This window comes from Podarcis gaigeae (assembly GCF_964106915.1).
Source record: "Podarcis gaigeae genome assembly, chromosome: 3".
In the NCBI taxonomy this organism is placed as follows: Eukaryota; Metazoa; Chordata; class Lepidosauria; order Squamata; family Lacertidae; genus Podarcis; species Podarcis gaigeae.
This window is the reverse complement of record NC_139680.1, coordinates 38,863,075-38,880,842: the sequence shown is the minus strand read 5'-3', so window position 1 is coordinate 38,880,842 and position 17,768 is coordinate 38,863,075. Positions and strand designations below refer to the sequence as shown.

Here is a 17,768-nt window from a genome sequence, read left to right as displayed (position 1 = left end):
ATTGAATCTTTAGGCATCGAGCTGGAGCCCCTGTACAATTCTAGTGAGCAATATATCTCCCATAATATCCTAACTAGACTAAAGGATGTCGAGAGACAAAATATTATGGCAGCTGTAAACAAAATTTGCTCCCCCATATTCTATGAATTAAATATCTTAGATAGCAGAGCCAATTACGTCACTAAACTAATAATCCCAGCCCAACGTAGGGCTTTTATGCTGGCCCGTTTGAATGTTTTTCCCTCAGCATTTGTCAGGGGAAGATATCAAAACATTCCTAGAAACAAGAGACTCTGCAGATGCTCTATGAATGTCCCGGACACTGTAGAGCATATTCTCCTTCATTGCCCATTGTACAGTACGCTCCGTCAACGCGTGCTGTCCCCTCTTTTGGGTGGTATGGAACCGCAGCAAGGTGAATGTGTGGGTTTCTACCTATCCGACGTTGACCAAAGGGTAACGGCGGGGGTAGCCGAGTTTTTGGTAGCAGTCCTCCAAGGAGCAGGATAACAAGGAAAACCACTGACTCTATATGTATATATATATATGCATTTAGCAAACTGCTGCCTTTTTATATATATTTCAAGGCTTTTATATGTTATTTTCTCTTTTAAGGTTTTATTTCCATAATGCCTAATAAAGGTTTGATAAAGTAAAATAAAGTAATATAACTGGACTGATATCCTTGAATAACAGAAGAGAAAAAAGGGAAAAGCAACATTCCCTTGGTGCATGTAATGTGGAACAAGTTCCACATTAAAGTGAAACTTTAACACAGTCCGAAATTTTGTTTAACAAAGAAGCACTTTCTGCTCAATTTTTGATGATTACAATGATGGATAAAGCTCGCCTTCTAGTGGCTGGAGTTGGGAACATAACCATGGAAAGTGCTCCAGAGAAGTACTGGAGAAATGCTATGCTGTATTTTATTGAAATAGAAATACAGTGGTACCTCGGGTTAAGTACTTAATTCGTTCCGGAGGTCCGTTCTTAACCTGAAACTGTTCTTAACCTGAAGCACCACTTTAGCTAATGGGGCCTCCTGCTGCCGCAGCAGCACAATTTCTGTTCTCACCCTGAAGCAAAGTTCTTAACCTGAAGCACTATTTCTGGGTTAGCGGAGTCTGTAACCTGAAGCGTATGTAACCCGAGGTACCACTGTAATGCTGTTTAGACTTTTTACCTGGTTATCTTGATCTTCTGAAAAATCTATTAGTTCATCTTCATTTAGTTTAGTGCTGTCAGTTGAATCTTCACTGTAGTTTAGTCTAATTTTCTGTAAACCATCTGCATTAACCACAACGATTAGTAAAAAAATGAAAACAGAATTGCCACAGACATATACATAATATACATCACCTTCTGGACAGGAAAAGTAAACCACAAAGTGGAATAAATGTTTTTTTGTCAGCATCATACATGAGAACAAATGTCTAACTGAAATCTATTATTTCCAACAATGCAATCCTATCCATGCCTATTCAATAATAAGTCCCATTGAGTTCAAAGGGATTTACAGGCAAGTGGGTTCAAGACTTTGGGCTCAGCTATCAACCTAAAAACACTCAGCTAAATTACATCTCACAGCAGTGCTGAGACATAGCTTACTGTACTGACTAGGAAGCAATATAGCACACACAGCAACATAGCAGCAGGATGTCAGCTCGTGAAACAATTTTTTCTGTTGTGTGTTCAACATAACATTAAGCCAAACCGCATTCCCAGAGAGGAGATTGCAGCCACTTTGCTCCTTCCCTGGTCCTGCTAAATTATGACCTAAACTGTGGTTTGGCTTAGTGCATTGTCAGAACCTGGGCTTGTAATTTGTCTTGCTCCAGACAGAGCAGGAATTGCAGCCAAAGTTTGTTCTTGGAGCTCAGGTTGAAATGACACCCTAAGCCAAACAGTGGCTTAGCTAGCAACAGGACTAGAGGAGGTAGGTAGGTAAACAGTGACAATCTTCCCACTCGCATTGAGTCCACCCATTCGCAGTGAGCCAGTTTGGCTATTATGAATTAGGCAGATGAACACTTTCTATACAAGAACTGCTTAAGCGGACAAATCAAATGGTTTGCTTGATCAGAAGTAAGTAGGCAGTTTTACTCTTCGCCAGTTGTGAAATGATATATTTTTGTTTAGTGTGATTTGCAATGTGCACAAGTAGGAAAAAATACACAGCAAACTTTGAGCTCGGACATTCTGTTCTCTCCCTTCTGTGGCCAGTAGGATTTCAGAAGTTTTAGCTTTTACTTTCAGTTTATCCACATCAGCCCAAGGCTCACTGCAGCTTGTGAATGCTGCACTAAAAGAATGCTTAATGAAATGTGTGAAGAGGACCACATATTTCACTATGTGAAATATGTTGTAAAAATGGTGTCAGGGGTGTGTGTTGCCAAATCAGCAAGATGTCAGGGAAAATCTGGACGTGTGGCAGCGCAATAGAAAAAGCTGTGGAAACAGCTCAAAAAGCTTAGGTTTACCCAACAATCTATCTTGGGTAAATCTATCTTGAAAAATGGCAACCCTAAACAAGCTGATCACTTGACTCTAGTTATACAGGGTGAGTCCTTTAAAAGAGGCCCCATGGATAGTATGACATCTTCCTCACACATTTACCCCAGCAACGAATTACTTCAACAAAGTATTGAATGCTGCATATTTTTAGAAACCAGTAAAGCTTAGTATCTTAAGGAGGTATCACTGATTGCATTTCTGATTTTGAAAATGGTGGTCTTTGAATTCCACATCTGAATCTCCAGAAGGAGCAAAACAGTGATGATCTGAAGAAAATCTAAATTTGAAATCTATAACTAAATTTATATTAGCTTTTCTGCGGCTCTAACTAAAGAAAATATAAACGTTAGTTTTTAGTTTTCCAAGCCAAGATTCACCAACCACTGCACATTTACCGTGGATCAGCTGAAATTCTTACATTGGTGTTTTTGCAACACTGAAATGTTACCATTTGATGCACAGCTGGAGGAAAATGTGTAGAACAAATCTTATTAGTGGCTGGCTGATTCTGAAGAAACGGGATTCTTAATGTGAATCTAGAAAGTGGTCTTATAGTGAGCATATACTTGGCTTATATAGCACAGTATTGTTTACTGCCACTGGTAGCTATTTGCCAATGCTCAGAAGAGGGCATTCCCACCAGCAATCCCTGATATGCTTTTTTTTACAAGATATGCTCCATATTGAACTCCCACTTAGTTTTAGCAGTGCTACAGTCTCAACACTCCCCCACTACCCCCATCATTCACTGGGATTTTTTTTAGCAGTTTAATTATTTAAAGGAAAAAAATATAAGTTATATTAGCAGTTATAAGGTATCAAATTCCAAATATCAAACATATATAGCCAAAAGTACATACCTGTAGCCTGGATGTGAATTTTATCTTCGTTCTGCATGCCATTTGCCTCTGAAATCCTATGGTCGTGTTTATGAAACACAGATTCCACAGTTCTCAGTCCTTCTGGGGTGCTGTTTAACTGATTTAGTTTTTTTAAGCCACTTTTCAAAGAAGGGGTTCTTTTGCAATACTGTGATTCAGTCTCCCCGGCTTCTATGCTTGTGTCAGTTAATGCTGCAATATTTTTCTTGTTCAGCACCTTCTTTGTAAAAGATGAAGAGGAGTGATGTAATGTATTCAATTCACTAGGTACAGGAGAAGTGCTTCTTTCTTGATCCAAAGAGGAAGATTTAACCTGCATAGATACGTTTTCGTGGTAGTATGGATTGGTCTCATATATTGCATTTTCTAAACCAGGGAAACAGATGACAGCCAAAAACCAATGGGCCCTGAAAAAAAACCAAAACCAAAACTAAGAATTGACTCAACAGCTATCATCATATATATGTATTACTCATTTAGTATAGATCAAATAACTCCAAAATTATTTGTTCGTTATTTACATTCTTATCATAGACATCTGTTTCACACATTCAGATATGTAAACAGTGTGGTCACATTTAGAGAACAAGGCACAATAATTGTATGTATAAACTGTAAAGGGAAACTTAAAAATTGCCTCCTCCTGGAAACTTCTGGCAAATTGCACTATGTTTTAAACCAGAATCCCTGACCAAGCACAATGCAAAGCCAGGATTCAGTAAAAAGGAAACCAAATGTTGCCGAAGTACAGTGCAATCACATCTTACGCGTTCCATTTCAAAGCTTATGTGTATAGGCAAAAAACACATATACTCAAACCCTTAGAACTGAACCCCCAACTGAACTTCCTAGGGCTTTTGGAGCTGGTACATTGGCTCTTATGAGATCTTGCAGGGCCATCCAAGTTCCCATGAAATCTCACAGGTGCATCCCTGATCCAAGAAGAGGAGACAGCTATGCTTGGGAAGCAAGGCAGAGAGCTTAAAAAACTTTTTTTGCACCAGGAAAACCTAGCACAAAAAAACCTTGCGGGATTTCAACCAGCTAGCCTTCAACTGCATATATTTGAAATTGCGCAAGTCAGATGTGCTAAGATGTGATTACATTGTACTCATCATGTGTGGGCAGGAGGGGAATGGGGGAATTTGTGCACATGTGTGCCTGATGCTTTGCTTGGGCTCATTCAAGCTCATCCTCATAGCACTACATCATGGTTTAGCATTACGTGCAAACACAGCCAATGACCTGTGCAATCCAAGCATGTGTTTCATCATAAAAACAGTCTGTACCAAAAACACAGCTGGTTTTGCCCATACTAGCTGCACTGCTCAGGAGCAAATGTGTCCTTCAAACAAATAGAGAAGCCGCATTGCAATGAAACCACCTATTCCAATTTTCCCAGATAAGTGATTTATGCAAGGATCTCTCTGTAGACCTAGTTTCCCTATTTGGCGGCGGGGGGGGGGGGGGCTTGAACCAAAAGAGAATCTTCAAGGACATCAGAGAGGTGGAAGAAGAATACTCAGTTCGTGGTTCTGACAGTTGAAGAGAAGGGGGGGGGAAGGATAGTTGGGGAAAAGGTGTGTATATTGAGAGAGTAATAACTCAGGCCCCAGAGAAGAGGGGGTTACATACAGATGATATCCAGGGTTTTCTGGACAGTATGATAGTTGAGAACATGGCTCAGATAACAGACACACAGTCCCACAACCAGTCATAGCAGAACAAATTCTACTTACGCTTCATTAAGAGGAACAAAAATAAAATCTTTTTCAAAGATATCAACATGTCGTGTCCATGTTTTCACTCGTCCATGCCGTTTCTGCTGAATTCTGCGAACACATCAATATAAAACAATATAAAACACAAGGATTGATATTTAGGTGATATTTATGTATTCTCCTATCCAACAATGAGGATTTGACTATTATCACAATCTTGTGGCACCAGCTATGTGAAGATGTTTAGGACTTCTCCTGCATCTTCAGTTGTTTGGGCAGAAATAATATTTTTAAAAAGTCAAAATGAATTGCCAAGTGGTAAATCATACAGCTTTTACTTATAAAAAGTACCATTCTGTTCTTCTACTCAATTTATGATAAATGAATTTGTCGCATATTAATCTGGGACGCGGGTGGCTCTGTGGGTAAAACCTCAGCGCCTAGGGCTTGCCGATCGCATGGTCAGCGGTTCGAATCCCCACGACAGGGTGAGCTCCCGTCGTTCGGTCCCAGCTCCTGCCAACCTAGCAGTTCGAAAGCATCCCTAAGTGCAAGTAGATAAATAGGTACTGCTTTATAGCGGGAAGGTAAATGGTGTTTCCGTGTGCTGCGCTGGTGCTGGCTCGCCAGAGCAGCTTCATCACGCTGGCCACGTGACCCGGAAGTGTCTCCGGACAGCACTGGCCCCCAGCCTCTTAAGTGAGATGGGCGCACAACCCTAGAGTCGGACACGACTGGCCCATACGGGCAGGGGTACCTTTACCTAATCTGGGTCAGATGTACATGACCCTCTGGCTTGTGTGCTCCCTCCCTCTCCTTCTCTGGTGCAGCCAGAGGCATATGGGAAATTTTTATTTTCAAGCTCCTTATAACCATATTGGAAGGAAAGGGCCTTGAGTCTGAAGTTCATCTTTAAAAATGCCATTGTCCCCACAGGGGATGGATGAGACATGCTGAAATTGGAATTTTATAATACATATTTTAACCAAACTTACGTAAGTTTTGAGGTTTCTTGGAGATTTCTCCTCTCCCTCTGATTAAGGCGTTTGTAAAAGAAGGAACTGAATACATGAATTCTATCAGCATCTTCTTTTTTCAATTGTTCAAGCACCAGATATCTTTATTTTGAAAAAGAGAAACAGGAACAAAATAAAACAATGCTTTCATTCTTGCCTCTAAAGACCTGTTATTCTTGAAAAGACTGCCACATGCTGGCCATTCTACGTAGACAAAAGTAGACAAATGTAAGAACTTCATAGTTTCGGCAGATATACTTCATTTAGAATTTAAGGTTTGTCCATCGACTATTGAAACCACAAAAGGTTTCAATACACTCAAACAACTTACTTCAAATAGAAATCAATGATTACGTCATTTAAAAATTCTCCTTCATTTAAGCAATGAAGATCTTCATTGGTCACAGAAATACCACCCTTTGCAGGAGGTGGGGGATAAACGATCAACCTGCAAATTAAAAAAAAAAAGTTAAATAAATTCTGAACTTGTTATTTAGGAAATAATTACAACACTCAGAAAGACCTCTTACTTTTCTATAGGACCTATAAAGACTGTATGTGGTTCAACACTTTCATCATCATCAAAAAACTGGAATTGTGTTGCATTTCGCAGCTGCATTTTGGATTCAGAGACCTTAGGGGGGAAAAAATACTTATTTACAATGCAGTACCAAAGTCATAAAATATTAAAATCCTTTCCAATTCCCAAATAGCGCAGCATGTCCCTCTTTCTATAAAACTACCTGTTGAAACCAAATAGAATATGAATTTGAACACAGTGGGCACATAGAGATGTAATGTTCTCAGCATCTTAAAACCATGGTTTATGGTGCAGACAATGAGCACCAGGCCTGCACCCACCTCTGTTACCCCTTCCCCTTCCCTGCTCTATGTCACCTCCAGTGCAGATTTCCTGGACTGTTTCAACCAGATTCCCCATTATGTATGAAACAGGTAATTCAATTTTAATATCAATTTATTAACCAGGATATTAAGTTAAGATCAGAACCTGACTAAATATTCTGTTTAGTATACAGACATAAAATAGCTGAAATATCACATTGACAAAATATGTTATATGGAAAGCATATATTTTGACTTGATAACATTTCATTTTTTCAGTTTTACTATCCAAAAATATATACTTTGGCCCTCTCTTTAATAAAATTTATCTAGAACATGGATGCAGCAGACATTGCAAAGGGCATTTCTGAACAAATGACTTCACAACTTATTTAACATTTTAATTCAATTTTGAAGAAAAGGAGTAGTACATGTTTTGCTTTGCCTTCTTTATGAGCCGTGCTTCCTCTAGAAGTGTCTTCAAAGGATTTTGTAAAGGCCACAAGCCTACTATTTGCTTCTTCAAATGTAATCTTCACAAAAAAATCAGAAATGTTGTTCCTAACACCAATATCAATGATTATTTTTTCAAATATTGCATTTGCATGTGGATCAAGGCCCGTCTCAAAAATTAAAATGATGTATTGTTCTTCAGGATCTATGGAGGGGGGGGGGAAGAGTTAGGAGACAATGAAAGTATACTTTTAAAACCATAATGCTTACATTTTCAAAATATAAAGCTGATAATAATAATTTTATTATTTACACCCAGCCACTCTGGACAGCTTACAGCATATTAAAAATGTTTGATATCTAGGAATAACAATCACAGCTAAGAGGTCCCTAGCTGAACCAATTAAAGAAAGTATTCATAAGAAACCGCCATATAAATGGGGGAAAAAACTAAAATTCAATGCCTCATTCTAAAGAAAAGGTTCTGCTCATGAAAAAGCTAGAGCAGGGCACATTATGTCAATTGCTACTCATGCAAGTTGCTGAAGAGACTGATGGAAAGGGAAAGAAACGGACACCAAACTCAGTTCAGGCACTCCCTTTTTTACTCCACAGCTCAAGTGCTTAACTACTTTCCTATTCTCTGGAATGGTAGCAAAGATCACACAAGTGGGGGGGGGGGAGTGGTATTAAGATACTGACCCCATTTTTATTTTTATTTTGTAAAAAAAGGGCAGCTTGCGCATAACAGCACCCACAGAGTTTTGTGCCGCACACAATTATCTCTGAGTAGAGAAGAGAGAGCTGTGGTTCGTAACCTATTCTGGGCCACAGATCCCTTTAAGAACCTGCCCAGGAAAAAAAGGACATAACACATACCAGGGGTGCCAACTCCTGGGGGCCAAACCCTTTTGCCCCCCTCCACCAATATTCTTTGGGAGGGGTCACTCCCAGAAATGCAGCATAATTGCAATAAAACATTCCAAACCAGTGTGTTACTTAGAACTTCAGGAAGTTGGGAAAAGCAAAATATGCTATGTTGTCTTCAACATGATCTAGACAAAATTTTCTAAATATGCCAGACAAAAATATACAGTTCCATTTATTAACCTAAAAGTACCACTGAATTCTGGTGCTGGCAAAATATGACTATTTTTTCCTAGTGCTATTTAATTGGAGCATTTTCAGAGAAACCAAAATAACGTTTGGTGAAATATAGCTCATCTCTAACACATCTCTGTTTCAAAATATTTTAAACCACCTTAAGTTTCAATACCATACAAAGGTTCACTTACTTGCACCTTTACAGTCATACCAGACATTATCTTTTTGCCTGTTCATCTTCAGTTGGGATCTCAGGCTCTGACAGGCAGCAGGTATAGTTTGCAGGAAAACTACTGGCAACTTGCGAACACCACACCACTCACACTTTGTAAGGTCAGATGTTCTTAAAGAAATATCTCTAGTATCGTTTTCTGATTCTAGAAAGGTTCAAAACATATTTTGGTCAGAGTTACTTACATTAACATTATCTGAAAAATGTAACCGCTTGTATGCATTTCAAGAAAATAAAACCTGTTAATCAAAGACAGACTACGTTTCTAACTCTGAAATTTGCAATAGGTATATTTGACCTACTATCAAATTTACCCTCATAGTGTGTGTCTCTGCCTGGCTTGACAGTTTTAAAACTGAAATTCATGAAGTTAATACTTAAGGTGTGATTATTATTTCCAATATCTTTTTTTTAAAAAAAGGAACCACTGAATAGTCATACAATATTAGATATATTCCCTGCACCATCCAATTTTACTTTACAAGGGGGAAAACTGTCCCTTAAAGAGTTATGCACTATTTGCATGTGATGATATTCAATACCCATTATTTCAATGGGTCTACTATGGGTATGACAAATATTGGATCTTAAGGCTAAAACAATATATTCAGCAGCAAACACAGGAGCTTGGATCTGCAACTGGGCAAGCAGAACTTCCACTCACAGAAGGAGCACATTCTGCGCTTCTGCCATTCTCTGTAGCCCACTCACACCACAACCCGTATCATTCTGGAGTGACTTTGGGGGTACACAGAGGAATGCAGTGGAAGGAGTGAGTGTCACCAACACTTCTTTAGTTCAAATCCAAGATCCCCATTTTGTAACAATGTTTACAAGTCAGGCCATCTGTCTCAGTACTGTCTACACTGACGGGCAGCAGTTCCCCAAGTTTCAGGCAGGACTATTCCAACCCTACCGGGATATATTAGGAATTGATTCTGGAATTGTTTGCATTCAAAGCAGGTAAGTCTACCCCTGTTCTTGCCTATTATATGCAAAGCAAGGGCAGGACATGGTAAATTAGGCTTACCATATTTCAAACAGTGAAAAGGTGCTAAACATTTATCTTCTGTGGTAAGCATATTAAATCTGAAACTCCAAATCCAAATACATATTCTTCCACCATTCTCAGTATTTAGTACAGCTGTTGTGCACACTAATAATTCCAAACCAAGCACTGCTAGCTGCCCAAATTATAACTTTGAATAGGGAAATACAAACCTTCCAGACGTATCTTGATATAGTCTAGGCAAAACTGAAAGAGAAGGTCCAAATTACTGAAGTTATACACACAGGGAGAAAATCAACATCACACTCTTCTGATCGTTCTGTCAGCACGAACTTTTCTGCTTGCCAGATAGAACACAATCTCCCCCCCCCCCCCTCGTGTGTAGTTCTGGGGATTTTCTTGACCCTCCAGAGCGGATTTGGGGGAGGCATGAGGAAAAGCCCCACTGAACAAGTAGGAGTCCTTATGATGGCTTCCACTAGTGCACTGGGTTAGTTGAATGTAGGCCACTGTCTCATTAAGAACCTTCCCATCCTATTTTTCAAAATCAAAGCCCTAGTCACAAACCAGATTAGAAATTGCATCTCCCGATATAAAAACCCCACTTTCTAAACCCCAGCATCATTTGATTGTAAAAGAAATGCATTTTAAGAGGTATGCAGGATACAGCGAAGTAGCATCTGTGGTTGGTATACTAATTTTATAGAAGTTTAGGAATGCATGGCTTTCTAAACCTGCAGGAACTATTCCCTTTTGTGTAAACGGAACTACGTTTCATTGAGGTGGAAATGATAGCTGCTTTTCAATCTAAGTAGAACTAGATTTTTTATGGTGACACAACTACGTCTCCTGAAGCTCTACTAAGTGCTGAACATGGTCCTCTAAAACATTTTAGTTTGAACATTTGTAGCCTGTGGCAGTTCAAACTAAGCACACTTCTGAATCAATATGTACACGCACCCTGAATGTGCAAGTATAGGTAGAATTATCTTTAAAATGGTAGCACATGTCTACAACAGTGATGGTTACCATCTGATTTGCTGCATGCAAGTACAGATGGCACACATGCATAATAAATGAGCAGGTGTCTTTTTGACACCTGCTAAAGACTTTCTTCTTTCAAAAAGCTTTCTAAACAGATTTTTATTCCAGTTGGCATCTGTATTGGAATTGTTTTTATATACATAATTGTCTTAACAATTAAAACTTGCCATTGTCATAATCATCTTCATATATCCAATTGCACTCTTCCCTGCCACCCAGCCCACTAACTGCATTTCCAACCTGTTCCTCAAGGATTTCAAAATTCATCTTGTTGGCCCAGCTATCTTCTGCCTCCCATCCAAATCTCCATATCCTTTGACCTCCATATTTTGAAAGACTTCCCAAATACTGCTATTGTCATTCCCTTGTTCTTAACTTCAAGAACTGCTCTTCGCAGCCTTTACTATGGAATTTCCTTTAAAAGACAAGGTGATAGAAGAAAAACACTTCCTGTGTTTCTCACACTTTGGCTCCTTCCATGACCTGCTATTGATACTGTAGCTCAATCATTTTTCATCACTCCATTTTATCTGCTGATTCCTTAAACTCTGCAAAGTTTCCATTTTCAGCTGCTTCCTACCTTCTACTCTCAACCTGGATGCCCCATTAACCTATTTGTTATTATAAAGCAGGAACTAACCAAGCACAATATTAATTCTTTTACTTACAATTACAGGCTCCACCACCATTCTTCGCAAGGTTCCTATTCTTATGCTTCGACAGTTTAGGATGACACTTTCATAATTATTCTGATATTTTAAAGATACGACGACATCAGTAGCAAGTTCTTGGGAGAGGACTTTGCGCCGTTTTACTGGAGCATTGGCTACAACATTGCCAAACTGAAAAATAATTATCAGAATTCATCAAAACATTTTTACTTCAAAAGTTGCCTTTAAAATGTGCTTTTAAAGATAATCAGGCATTAAAGGCATTGATGGGGGAAATGTGCAACTGAAGCTTTTCTTTCTTTAGAAAAAAAAATCCGAACTTCTGCAAACATTAAAAACATAAATACTGGAAGTATGCAAGAGATAAAAACACTCCAGGGAGGGAGGAGACACACCAGAAGAGTCACAGATGGAAAAATAAAATTCTGAACAAGGACAGCAAAATAATTGTAATGACAAAAGAAAAAGGCACAAAGTTTGTTTGTTCAGAGAAAGAAAGAAAGAAAAGAGAAGAGAAAGAGGCATCCTAGCCAAAAGCAGTTTTTACGCAAGCTACTGCTGTGATGGTCAAAAGAGAATTGGCTGGAAGGCTGGAGCCACAATCTCTTGATACTTGTGTATGGAAGTTAGAGACAAGGAGCCTACCAAGCCCATTGTCTAGCATTAAGAGTTTCCTGAATGAGCTTGGCACAGGCACCAACGCCATATGTAGGACTACACAGAGACTACAAAAGAATATATACATTTTTTTGATCTGGTCTAACTGTTTCTCTGCCACATGCATTTATTGGCTTACTATATTTACCCGCATCAACTGCACTGCCTATTACCTCACACCAGTTATAGCTTAAGAGTCCTACTCAAATGAAGTTGGGGAGACTGAATAGTAGGGTAGCAGAACAGAGGACATGCAAAATAACAAAAAGGAAACACTTCAAAACCAACCGTGAAAATAGGTTAGATCGAAATAATGAAGTAACATCAGACTGCATTATTTTATTGTACAGCAACACCATAGGCACAATCCAAACAAATCCCAGTGATTTCACCACAAGATTTAATCATGTCCTCCAGCTGAAATCAATGGTTAACTGGGAATGAGGGAGTACGATCCAACTAAGTGACTAAAATACAAAATTGGAAGATCAAAAAATTATAGAAAGACAATCTAGTAATTTAGGTTCCCTGCCAGAGGTAAAAGAGATATCATATATTGAAACCAGTCTGTTTCTTCTTTTTACATTATTATAAGCCCTGGACAAACACTATGTGAAATTTATTTCTGTAAAGTTTCTGCGACCCTCTAATTTTGCCAAGAATAATGTATATTAGTGATTTGTTATAATTTCTATTACATAACTTCTAAAATTAATTTACCAGGTTTGCCTGTCTGTATGGGTTGTTTAAATGTTGCCTTTTTGTCAGCGTATGTTTGCAGGTCCTCTGTTCAGCGGACTTCTCTGGAATATCTTTTGCATGTTCCATGTATAATATTTCCACAAATCTCAAGAAACCACATATTTAAGAGCTATAAGCAACTTCAGAGGTTTGAAGATAAACTGTTACATAGAACACGCCCTTTTTAAAGAATTGCTGCCACGACTGTTAAGTCTTAAATTAACATACCGTGAAAGTTGTCCCCATTGACAGCACTGCTCATGGTGCATTTTTGTCTTTGTTTATCCAATTCTTGCAGAGATGCTCAAACTAAAAAACAAAAATCCCCACCACGAAATCCTTATATTAAAGTGCTATTAATTGGGACAATTTTCAAAGTACTTTAATTTTAAGGAAATCATCGTCCTTGCTGGGTGTCACTTTGCTTACCGACAGCTAGTTCACACATACCAGCTGCACTGTTGAAGCCACTTCCCTGTTGCTACTTTCCATACTCCACTGATACTACAGAACTAAAAATAACACATAGGACGAGTGAACCACATGAAAGAAACATCCTCTTCCCCCAATCTTACTGATCCGACACTCAAGTTACCTTGCTCCTCTAAAATGGCTCTGACAATGTAAACTACCAGAACAGTGCGAAAAGCAGTCACAGGAAACTGGTTCTCACATGGTTGAAGCAAACTAAAGTCCCAATCCAGGGAACACTTTTAATGATGCATATGGACCTGCTTGTGCCCAGTGTGCTTCCCCACCCCCCTGCTTTTTGAATGCAACTTTCTCTATTCAGCCTGCTTCAAAATCTTCCAAGTTTCAAAAGCAGCTTGTCACACAGTCCGTGGGATCCGATGTTTTCAAACACCTTGCTGGATTTATACTATTAGCCACACACATTTCCAGATTGTGGTCCAGATTTGTGAAATAGCATTTGAAGATGTTAAGACAATCCAATAGAGAGAGAGAGAGATGAAAACTATAACGTCATATTTTGTTTCGCTCAAGAGTAGATTATTTTCCCATAAGAATACTGCAGAATATTTGCATGTATTAACTACCATATGTTCACATTTATCTATCAATATTGTATATGCGCTTACACAATCATTTCAAACTACATATGGATGGACTACCTGGTCTTTCATTCTTGATTTTCTTGGTAATATGACTGCAGGTTCTGTGTCTGCTGTAATACTAGTTAACCTTTGTTCTAGTTCACAAGTGTTTTCCTTCAAGGCTGCCTCCACCTTTCCTGTGGAAGGGGCAGGAGAAGAGCAGGCTGAATCTGCTGGACGTGGCGATATGCTCTCAATTCTGTTAGTGCTGCCAATCTCCTCCTCCTCTTCGTCATCACTGGATAGGACAACTAAAAGGAAAAGCATTTGTCTCAAGCTCAAAATACTAGTAACTGGAGGTGGTGACCTTTTAAGATCTAGGCTACTGAGGCCATTGTTACCCCACAGCCCTTTCAGGTAACGAACGGTTTAAGACAGAGCTAAAGAAGCCTAATTTTACAGGGTGATAATCCTCCCTACCTTCTCTACTCAGTATTAATTACATTTATATCCCACTTTTCTTCCATGGAACACAAGGCAGCATTCCTCATATCTCCAGCAAAGCAGTGGCAAGTCCAGAACTACTTTGCTTGCACCAAAACCAATAAGCAACATCTTGCATTTTGTTTCCTGTTCAGAAATCTCCCTACCAAGAGAGGGACTTTTTACAAATTAATGTATAACCAGCATTATTAGGAAGTCTAAAGGTTCAAAAGAACTCTGTATTTTAATGTTTGAAATCGCTGTTTTATATGTATGCATTTTTTTCAAAAACTTAGTAACACACACACACACACACACACACACACAACCAGCATTATTTGTTCTATGATTTAAAACTTACTTGGATCATTTAGATCAGATGCAGTTGTACTCTTCTGCCTTAGGTTTCCTGTAATCTTAGAACTGACTTTTCCATTCAGCCGCAACATAGGAGAGCCGATGTTACGCCTCGCTGTGAAATCAACTGAAACTGCCCCAGGAGAAGATCCATAAAACTTCTTTGTATTTAGTCCTGTGTTTAAAGATTTTTGCCCTGTTGAATTCTCATGTATTGGTTCTCGTGCTAAAGGTCCCAAAGAATCATTTAATTGAACACTTTGCATGGTCTGCCTTTGCAAGCCCCCATTACAAAAATTTCCACACATTTGGCATTTGATCTGACTTTCATTTGGTTTTCCTACGCATAGGCAAACGGTGGAGTAAGTATTCTGTTCCAAGCCCTAGAGATTAAAAAGAAGGTGGGGGGAGAGAATAAGCAGCTGTATTTATTTTGATCACATTTTCAAAATAAACACATTAGACATCCTATAAGGCTTAGGCAGATTTGAAGCGATAAGATGGAAATCTAAGCAATCTCTTTGTGAAATTTCAGGTTGAGAACCTGCCACAAGAACCTGGCTGCACAACTCAAATTATTATTTCACATCATTTTACTTGGGCCTGTGCCTCCACTTCTAGTCTTCCCTCAAGTCAGTGTTGTTCAACCAACATTTTACTTTACCTCTACCCTTTACTCACATAGTTTCCAAGTCCTCATATCCTTTTGCCCCCGTCAGCCCCAGAGCTTCTTGCCATTCACCTACCAGGCCTCTAAGCATCACTGTCTACCCAACATCTTCAATAATTTGGAAGCAATGTTAGAATTGTTGAGGGGCAGATGTTCAAAACGTAATCAATATTCATTATGTTTACCATTATTCTATCCCCTCTCCATACAGCAGAGTACATGTATGTGCGTGCAAGCCAAAAAGCAGGAATCAGCAAGTTTACCTTTTGGGGAACAGTACTGGGAAATCAAGTTCTTTGCTTTCCAATTAAGTTTTGACAAGAACAGTTTTCTGCTAAAAACAGTGCCAGTGCTGTTGTGGTAGCAATGGCACCTGCAGCCAAAGTACAACTACTACAAGATATTCTGTAGCCCAAGACCTAAAAATGCAAATTAACTTTCTAACAATATCAACTTCTGAATGAATTTAACAGAATTTAAGAAAATTTCACCATATGACCCACCTCTAAGTGAGTTGCACATTTTTTGGTAGCAGGAGATGGAAGCAAACCGGACTGATACAAAGTGCAGTGACGTTTCAGTTGTACCTTCCTCGTAATTCCTGAATCTGACTCTGAGTCAGACTCTTCTCTGTTCTCCATCACACTTTCTGAAAGGGGAGAGTGAAATCATTAACAACTTCCCAATGTCCTCAGCTGAAGAACAATGTAACTCTAATTTACTCCTTTATATCACTCCAAAAACAGCAGGGAAAGTTTCTAACTGCCTAGCTCCATGTTTAAATGGAAGGTCTGAGGTGGTACTTCTTGAAAGCAACTACTGCTCACCCAAAGTGTGTGAGAGAGAACAACAAGTTTTTTTCTGCCTGTTGTAGCCATTGTAAGCACTGTGCTTGATGCTGTATGATTTTTAATTCATTTCTACAGATATACTGCACACCACCAGAATGAAACTCAGCTTGGAAACTCCTTCAGTAGGTTAATCTGTAGGTAACCAGTGCACAAATGACAATGGCCAGCTATGTGTAATCTTGCAGCATGTATTGCTAACATACCAAACAAAGCCAAGAAAAAGCACTGCAGGCCACAGCTGCCACTTGGAAATCCAGTAACAAATCCAGGTCCAAACTCTGGTCTATACAGTATAGAATAATTTGATCTCATTTAGTACAGGCAGATTTAGCCTACTTAATCTACCCACTTTGATCAACTGTGTGTTACCTGGATGAAGCTTAAGTTTATTCACTCCCATGACGTCTACCACTGATCACCGGCACATTTAATGACCACTGATGAAACCAAAACATACTCCAGTCAGCTCAACTAACACATTTCAGCTACTGACAGAGCGGGCAACATGCGCCATTCTAACATATTTTATCAAGAGTGCTTCTCCTCAGACACCTATTTGACAGACATTTAATGGAAGTAAAAACAAAGTAAAAAACTTACGCATCCCCTGAAGCCGAGACAAATTATCATAGTCATTTTCTATCTTCTGGATGTTAGGAGGATATTCTTTTCTGGGGGGAAATAATTAGAAGCTGTATTCAGAAAATATATGGCTTATTTAAATGGAACAAAAACAAAAGATTTAACACTGCAGAAATCTTAATTTAGAATATTGAAGCTTGCCATGTTCTAAAACAATAAATGTGCATATTCAAACACAATTCCAATGCAAACAAATGAATAGTCAGGATAAATGAGAAAAGATAAGTTTTCCAGCGTTTTTAACGAAATATCTCCTCCAAAAAATGCAGTAACCATATACACACTACTTTTCTGTTTGAAAAAGTATCCATCATACAGCACTGCAAACTAAAAGTTTAGCAGAAAGACTACAACTACTACTAGTTACAGGTAGGTAGCCGTGTTGGTCTGCTGTAGTCAAAACAAAATTTAAAAGTTCCTTCCAGTAGCACCTTAGAGGTCTCTACTGTGCTACTGGAAGGAACTTTTTAATATTGTTACAACTACTACTTTCTTGATAAAGCCCAGCTAAAATTTGATTATGTGCAGCATATTTTTAATTTTCCAAATGCTTACTTACCAGAGCCTGGTAAGGGTCTCCCGCGACCTTCCCAGTACCCAGGAAGTAAGGAAAACCGACTTGGTGCACAGGTGTGTGTGTTTTATTTATTTATTCTCTCTCTACACGTGGTATGTTGCAATAGTATATGTAAAGTGAGCACAGGTTGCAGGCCCACTGTGGGAAGTGGCCAATATGCAACTGATCTATTATGGATGCAGAAAGTTATATGTTGTTTTATCAAGCTTCTGGATGTTTTCACTCAATTCACTGCGTAAAATGTGGC

General features: G+C 38.9%; 1 protein-coding gene across 2 annotated transcripts in view; it reads right to left on the bottom strand.

Moving 5' to 3' along the window:
- SENP6 (SUMO specific peptidase 6) overlaps window positions 1-17,768 on the bottom strand; it is a 49,760-nt gene that overhangs the window by 10,846 nt on the left and 21,146 nt on the right. For both annotated transcript variants that reach the window (XM_083730060.1, XM_083730059.1), the window contains 14 exons: window positions 16,903-16,973; window positions 15,955-16,100; window positions 14,786-15,164; window positions 14,020-14,252; window positions 11,486-11,659; window positions 9,986-10,019; window positions 8,724-8,909; window positions 7,407-7,633; window positions 6,663-6,766; window positions 6,464-6,580; window positions 6,112-6,234; window positions 5,135-5,227; window positions 3,375-3,802; window positions 1,184-1,287 (listed from right to left, as the gene is read on the bottom strand). In XM_083730060.1, the coding sequence (XP_083586186.1) occupies window positions 1,184-1,287; window positions 3,375-3,802; window positions 5,135-5,227; window positions 6,112-6,234; window positions 6,464-6,580; window positions 6,663-6,766; window positions 7,407-7,633; window positions 8,724-8,909; window positions 9,986-10,019; window positions 11,486-11,659; window positions 14,020-14,252; window positions 14,786-15,164; window positions 15,955-16,100; window positions 16,903-16,973 (2,419 nt within the window). The remainder of the gene's footprint in view (window positions 1-1,183; window positions 1,288-3,374; window positions 3,803-5,134; window positions 5,228-6,111; window positions 6,235-6,463; window positions 6,581-6,662; window positions 6,767-7,406; window positions 7,634-8,723; window positions 8,910-9,985; window positions 10,020-11,485; window positions 11,660-14,019; window positions 14,253-14,785; window positions 15,165-15,954; window positions 16,101-16,902; window positions 16,974-17,768) is intronic.